The sequence below is a fragment of the Octopus bimaculoides genome, chromosome 4 (genome assembly GCF_046866305.1).
Source record: "Octopus bimaculoides isolate indiv1 chromosome 4, ASM4686630v1, whole genome shotgun sequence".
Taxonomy (NCBI): Eukaryota; Metazoa; Mollusca; class Cephalopoda; order Octopoda; family Octopodidae; genus Octopus; species Octopus bimaculoides.
Window position 1 is genome coordinate 109,314,782 of NC_142931.1, and position 7,500 is coordinate 109,322,281.

Genomic DNA, 7,500 nt, shown 5'->3' on the forward strand with positions numbered 1-7,500 from the left:
ATTTTGCGCAAATTCATATTAAAGAACCACTCCATCGGAACAAGCAAAATGGATAGTGCATAGTTTGGTTGCAGACGATACTGTTGATGATTCAACACATCTTTGAAGATATTGTTATATATATATATATATATATATATATATATATATATATATATATATATATATATATATATATATATATATATATATATATATAAAGAGAGAGAGAGAGAGAAAGAGAGAGAAAATAGTCTTAAATGACAGAAAAAATTCCCTATGTAAAGCAATCTAGAAAAATAAAACAGACTATTTTGTATTGAAAATAAGATGAATTTATCTTTCGTTGTGTTTAACAAACATTTAGAAATTCAATGAAATATTTTATCTCTAACAGGAAACCTATGATATTTTGAATGATATCAATTTATTCAGCTGCTGACTTTGGAATCCTTCCATTTTGAATAGGAAGTCGTTGTCTGTTTGATTTTCTTTTGTATACACACCATGATAAAGAGCTACAATGACCGAACTGATATTATATCAGCTTATCCTTTCATGGGTCCACACTTTCATTTTTATGTCAAGATGCTTTAGTTTATTTCTTTCGACATGTTGAGGAGATTCGAGTGTCATCGGCCGACAAACGCATCTTCAGAGAAATCATTATGAAGAAATCTATGTTTATTCAGTTTACTTTCGTTTGTTCGCTTTTTACATAAAGTGATAGATGTGATGGAATAATTTTAATGAAAAGACAGAATACTCTTGATCGAACAAAGTTATTCTTATTTTCTTTGTAGAAACCATAAAATAAATACCAATGATAGACTGATTCATTCAACTAGTTGTAACCTAAATAAATCCGTCTGTACTTCATTCAAAGAAAATTTTTTCATGATTTACCTTGTTTCCAATTTGAATTGATAATTTATGGAGAAAATATAAAGAAATTCTTCGAAGCCTGCCTGTTAGAAATATATTGCAGATGATTCAACTGTTTACATACTTCTGCACCTTATAAAAAAAATGACGTTATGTCTAATTAACCATTATATTCGTAGGATGTCTCAAAGAAAATCTAAGGAACTAACATAAAGAAATAACCATACAAGTTGTAACTGAATGAAGATTCGCAGTTATTTAACGTCGTTGGTGTTCTGTGGCGCTTTTGCTGATTTTTTTTTTCAACCCATATGCTTTAACTTTTAGATGTCCTGTTTACTATGATATTCCACCTCAATGCACAATGGTCAACGTTCCTGGAAGTTGTTGTAAAAAGCCAATTTGTGATTTTGGCGGCAAGTCCACAACATCGACTGGACATCACAAAGGAAACCGTTTCGGTGTAGGTAAGCGGTAAATTTTTGTCTTGAAATACCAAAACAAAAAAAGCATTTATCTCTGTGAACTTCCTTTTCTAAACTTCTCTCTCAGCTTGGATCTACGAATAACTTTTCGATCACAGTTCCACCCCAGTCTTTATCTGAAACTTTTCGATCTTCCTCTGTTTTTCTCGTCCTTCTATTATGGGCAACATATCCAGTTCTATTTTGCCTTCATACTTTCGTTGTGAAAACGAAAGCCAAGTACCGGAATTGATCTGGTCTACTACATTCTTCCTCAATTTTTTGACCTTGTACCCATGTCATAAATCATAAATATTATTAATAATAATATTAGCACCACCAACATCTTTCTGACTTAACAACGTAAACTAAATTCAAATTAGAGTGCAGACTGAATCAACCGCGTCTTCTTCCTTACTGTTATTTCTATAGTGAAAGCAAGGCGAACTTTTAGAATTACCAAAGTCTACAAAAAATTCTTCGTGGTAATTGGTCTCGTTCTTTGCGTTCTCATTGCCCAAACAGATGTAGCAAACTTATGTAGCAAATTTATTTGTACCAAGCCGACAAGATGGCGTCGTGTAAAATAAACAAAGGAAGGCAACAAGAAACCACAATTACATTTTCTTATGGAAATAACAAGTACGTAACACTTATGAAGGATGTCACGCATATATATATATATATATATATATATATATATATATATATATATATATATATATATATATATATATATATATATATGCATAAATACATCCATCCATCCATACATACATATATATATATGTATGCACACACATATGTACGTATGTATGTGTGCATGTATAACAGTTTGATGAAGTCAAGTAAGCTGATACTTCGAAGTCATTGTCAGCCATTTTCTTATGAAAGTTTAATAAACATATAACCTACTAAGAAGTATTGAGTAACCCTTCTGTTTCATGTTAAATAGTTTTTTATGTATAACTTGACATAAAAACATACATACATACATACAAATATTATATATCGTATCATCACTTCTGTATCTATTAAATAAATTATTCAACTTATTTCAACATCTCCTTTGCTGCTTTTTTTTTCAGACGTGTGTGTTTACAAAGGAAAAGAATACTACCAAGACCAAACATGGTCCGATGGCTGTCAGTCAGAATGTATATGTAAAAATGCCCATTCGGGACTGTGGGTATGCCAATCAAAGTGAGTGAAACAACTTCTCTTTCTTCTGCTCTTAAGCATCAGTTTCTGAGGGGGGCCATCAAAATAGCCTCAATGCAGATATTTAACCTGGTAATATTAGAAGCCAAATATCCTTAACGTTACACTGTAGCAGTCTCATAATTAAAATAGGGACATTGAATAATATAGTTTTTGTTACGTAATGACTTGTGATGATCAAAGAAGGAACGACTTCAATCAATGTTCTGGTTGTAATCAAAGTAACAGCTTATTAGTCCCATAACACCATCAATTTTCACGTTATTTTCTTCATGGTGTTTATCCAAAAGGCTATTCTTTTTCGTTAACGAAAATATGAATACTCTCTTCTCTCAAGCACTCTGTCGCGGGATACTTTATGCCACGTGTCAGAAAATTCTACAATACTTAGAAAGCTTCAATGGTTTTAACGTACCACATTTCTACTTACTTATTCCCTTGTGGCAAAACGTAAAGCTTCCCTTCATCTATGTTTTAAAATGATTTCAAGACTCATTTGTTTTTATTTAACTTTTAAAACTCTGATTGTATGCGATATTCGACGAGTTGTAGATAGGAAAGGATTTAAAATGGCCGCCAAAACACCTTAGAGTGTCAGATGTGGTAAACAAGACTTAAACTTCCAAAGGAGGCGAGACAGCGATCCAATTTCAAATCTAACATGAAATCACCACACTAAAAATAACTTTAGTGAAAGCTTTGACATCAAGTTTTCTGCTTGCTCCACCCATACAATCTACGAAATTTGTCCTACACTTCAGATATCAATAGAGATGATTTTTTTTATTCAACCAAATAAATTTGAAACTTTATTAGTCTTCGCAGAAAGGTTAAAACTATCAGACAAAATACCTTGCGGTACTTAGTTAACTCCCTTTATGTTCAGAGTTCAAATTCCACCCAGGTCAGTCATTACCTTTCATTCTTCAGGAATCAATTAAAATGAATACTAAAACCAAATGTCAATGTAACCGACTATACTTCTCATCTAAAGTCTGCAACTCTGCATCCCGGTGTTAAAAAAAAAGACGATTATTATTATTGGAAAAATTAACTTGCAATATTTGTTTTGTTTTTCATTTGGTTTCTTGTTTTTTGGGAGGTGTTTTTGCTCTTTCTTTTTTTTTTTTTTTTTGTTCTCCACACTCTGAGTTTGTATCCCACCAACAATTGATCTTGAAATTGCTGGACTTGAGCCAAAATTTATTATTATTATTATTATTGTTCAGTAGTTTTATTTTTATAACGTGCTTTCACTTCACTACCGAGCGCAGCTCTGTGCGCCTTGGGTATGTGCTGTGGTTTTCTGTGGTGCTTTTATGTTTCCCCCACAGCAAACCACAGCACATACCCAAGGCGCATTATTATTATTATTATTATTATTATTATTATTATTATTATTATTATTATTATTATTATTATTATTAAAGTGGCGAGCTAGCAGATGCTTTAGCTCGCCGGGAAAAATGCTTAGCGGCATTTCTTCCACTCGCTACGGTCTGAGTTCAAATTCCGCTGAGGTCAACTTTGCCTTTTATCCTTTCGGGGTTGATGAAATAAGTACCAGTTACGCATTGGAGTCGATGTAATCGACTAGCTCCTTTCCACAAAGTTTCACGCCTTGTTCCTATAGTAGAAAGGATTATTATTATCATTAAACTGGTGAGGTGAATTGGCAGAAGCGTTAGCACGCCGAGCGAAATGCTTAGCGGTATTTCGTTCATCTTTACGTATTTTGAGTTCAAATTTCGCCGAGGTCTACTTCGCCTTTCATCCTTTCGAGGGTCGATAAATTATGTATCAGTTGATTAGTAGCCCCTCCCCCAAAATTTCAGGCCTTGTGCCTATAGTGGAAGGGATTATTATTATTATTATTATTATTATTATTATTATTATTATCATCCTCTCTATCTTATTACCAAATACTGCATTCTGAGATTTCTTTGTGCTATGTTATTGCTAGTAATACCAATCACTTCGTTCCAGGTTCCTGCTTATACAGAGATTTATGATTAATGTCTTATGATCAAAGACTTTTTAATCAAAAGCATTCCAATCATTAATATTCAGTTCTTTGTTGGTGTTGTATTACTCATGGGTTGGATATATTATCCAAGCTATGGTTATATTATCGAAGGTAGAGTGAAGTTTGCTGGGGATTTATTTGCTATGTTTAACATTCAGTGTGACCCATGTTAAACATAGAAGCAACAGAGCCTCTGCTTCGATAGTAATGCTAAAAACAACGGTGTTGCAAAATTTATAGTCAAAATCATTAACATCACACTGCTGGTACTTCTTACATGAATCCCACAAGGAATTAAAGCAACTTCGTCATTAGCGGGATTTGAGCTCGAAACCAACCAAAACAAAATTTAGATATCTGGTGTTGAATTGATTTTACCTCCCGTGTAAGCCAAAGCAAGATTTGAACTCACACTGCAAAGATCAGGGACAGACACCACAAAGTATTTGTTTTGACGTTCTTACAGTCCCCTATTCACTACCCTTACTTGGCAAGGTAATCACAATTCCCGAAAGGATGAAAGGTAAACTTGACTTCAGAGTGATTTGAACCCAATACACTGAAATTTGAAGCGAGTGCAGCGAGACATTCTATCCGACCTTATAACGACGTGTGTACGTGTGTGTGTGTGTGTGTGTGTGTGTGTGTAGTGGAGACGCAATGGCCCAGTGGTTAGGGCAGCGGACTCACGGTCATAGGATCGCCGTTTCGATTCCCAGAGTGGGCGCTGTGAGTGTTTATTGAGCGAAAACACCTAAAAGCTCCACGAGGCTCCAGCAGGGGATGGTGGCGAACCCTGCTGTACTCTTTCACCACAACTTTCTCTCACTCTTACTTCCTGTTTCTGTTGTGCCTGTAATTCAAAGGGTCAGCCTTGTCACACACTGTCACGCTGAATATCCCCGAGAACTACGTTAAGGGTACACGTGTCTGTGGAGAGCTCAGCCACTTTCACGTTAATTTCACGAGCAGGCTGTTCCGTTGATCGGATCAACTAGAACTCTCGACGTCGTAAGCGACGGAGTGCTAACAACGTGTGTGTGTGTGTGTGTGTGTGTGTGTGTGTGTGTGTGTGTTAGAGAGAGAGAGATGGGGGCAAATTATGTATAGTTTTCATCTGCTAATTCTCACAAAGAGGTATTTGTCAATCTTGAACTCAGAACCACATCGTTGCAAAGAGATCATCTTAACCACTTAGCAAAAACTGCAATTTTACCTTCTATCCAACGACTCTTACTTGAGGTATTTCCGACAAAAGTTCAATATTTTTTGTAAGCATCAAATAATATCTATGTATAAAAAAACAAAAGCAGCTTTAATTTTTTTTCGATTTCTTTCTTTCCAATAGATGCCCTCAGTATAAAAGTCTTCCCAGCATATGTCATCTGGAGAAAAAAGACGGTGAATGTTGTGGCGAAGTGAAATGTGAATTCATCGTTGACTTTGGTAAAATCAAAGGTGGCGGAAAGATAGTTGATAAAGGTAAGATAATATTTTTATAATGCAGATAAGTATGAATTCAATGTTACTCAGTAAAGGCAGTCTCGCTGACTTGCATCTGCTTCAATAGTAATGGTAAAAACGAAGGTGTCTTGAAAAAATTATGGTTAGAATTATTAACATCACATTGCTGGTACTTCCTACATAATTCTTAGAAGAAATTAAAACAACTTCGTCGTTGGCGGGATTTGAACTCGAAACCAATTAAAACAAAATTTAAAATTCGTGTCAACGAGGAAATTTTCTATACGTTCGCTCGACCTCCTAAAATTGATAGCCAAATGCACTTCAAATTCTAATCTCTCTCGCAAAAATAAATGAAGGACGCGGCTAGGCGGGAGGCCAGCAATTCTTCTAAAGGAAAAGCCAATCACTTTTAGCTGAGCGACTGTGACCGCGTGCCTTCTCACACACACACACACACACACACACATATATATATATATATATATATATATATATATATATATATATATATATATATATATATATATATATATATATATATATATATATATATATATATATATATATATATATATATATATATATATATATATATATATATATATATATATATATATATATATATATATATATATATATATATATATATATATATATATATATATATATAATTTTTTTACTTCTTTCAGCCGTTTGACTGTGGCTATGCTGGGGCACCACCTTAAAGGGTCTTAACCGAACAGATCAACCCCAGGACTTATTTTTCAAGCCTAGTACTTACTCTATCGGCTTCTTATTAGCCGAACCACTAATATGTGTGTGTGTGTGTGTGTGTGTGTGTGTGTGTGTGTGTGTGTGTGTGTGTGTGTGCGCGTGTGTGTGTGTGTGTGCGTGCGTGTGTGTGTGTTTACAGATAGATTATAGATTTAGATTGATAAATTGATCGATAGATAGAACAATATATATATACATATATCAGTGAGCCATCCATTCTGGCCATGACTGTAATGTATATATGTATGTATATATACGACCCTCTTAAGGTATATCCATGCATGTACATACATACATACGTACGTAAACATTTAAAATGTAACTTACGCACAGGCGTGGTTTTGTAGTAAGAAGTTTACTTCCTAACCAGATGTCACCAGGTTCAGTCCCAGTGCGTGACACCTTGGGCTGAAAGAATCATGTCGTATAAATGTGTGTGTGTGTGTGAGTGCGCGTGTGTGTGTATTTGTCAATAGGTGTTGGTGTGTTTACATCCCTGTGACCTAGTGGCTCGACAAAAGAAACCATTTGAATAAGTACCGGGCTTAAAAGAAAAAATAATAATAAACACTACGATCGATTCGCTCGACTAAAAATCCTTCGAGGCGGTGCCCCCAGCACGGCCGTAGCCTAATGACAGAAACAAATATTCGAAGAATAAAATAAAGATATAAGAATGTGTGT

At 34.6% G+C, this 7,500-nt stretch overlaps 1 protein-coding gene across 2 annotated transcripts in view; it reads left to right on the forward strand.

Annotated features, from left to right (window-relative positions):
- Positions 1–7,500, forward strand: part of LOC106875418 (collagen alpha-4(VI) chain) — a 158,848-nt gene that overhangs the window by 83,712 nt on the left and 67,636 nt on the right. For both annotated transcript variants that reach the window (XM_089351167.1, XM_089351168.1), the window contains exons 21-23: positions 1,192–1,331; positions 2,417–2,531; positions 5,924–6,057. In XM_089351167.1, coding sequence (XP_089207293.1) covers positions 1,192–1,331; positions 2,417–2,531; positions 5,924–6,057 — 389 coding nt within the window. The remainder of the gene's footprint in view (positions 1–1,191; positions 1,332–2,416; positions 2,532–5,923; positions 6,058–7,500) is intronic.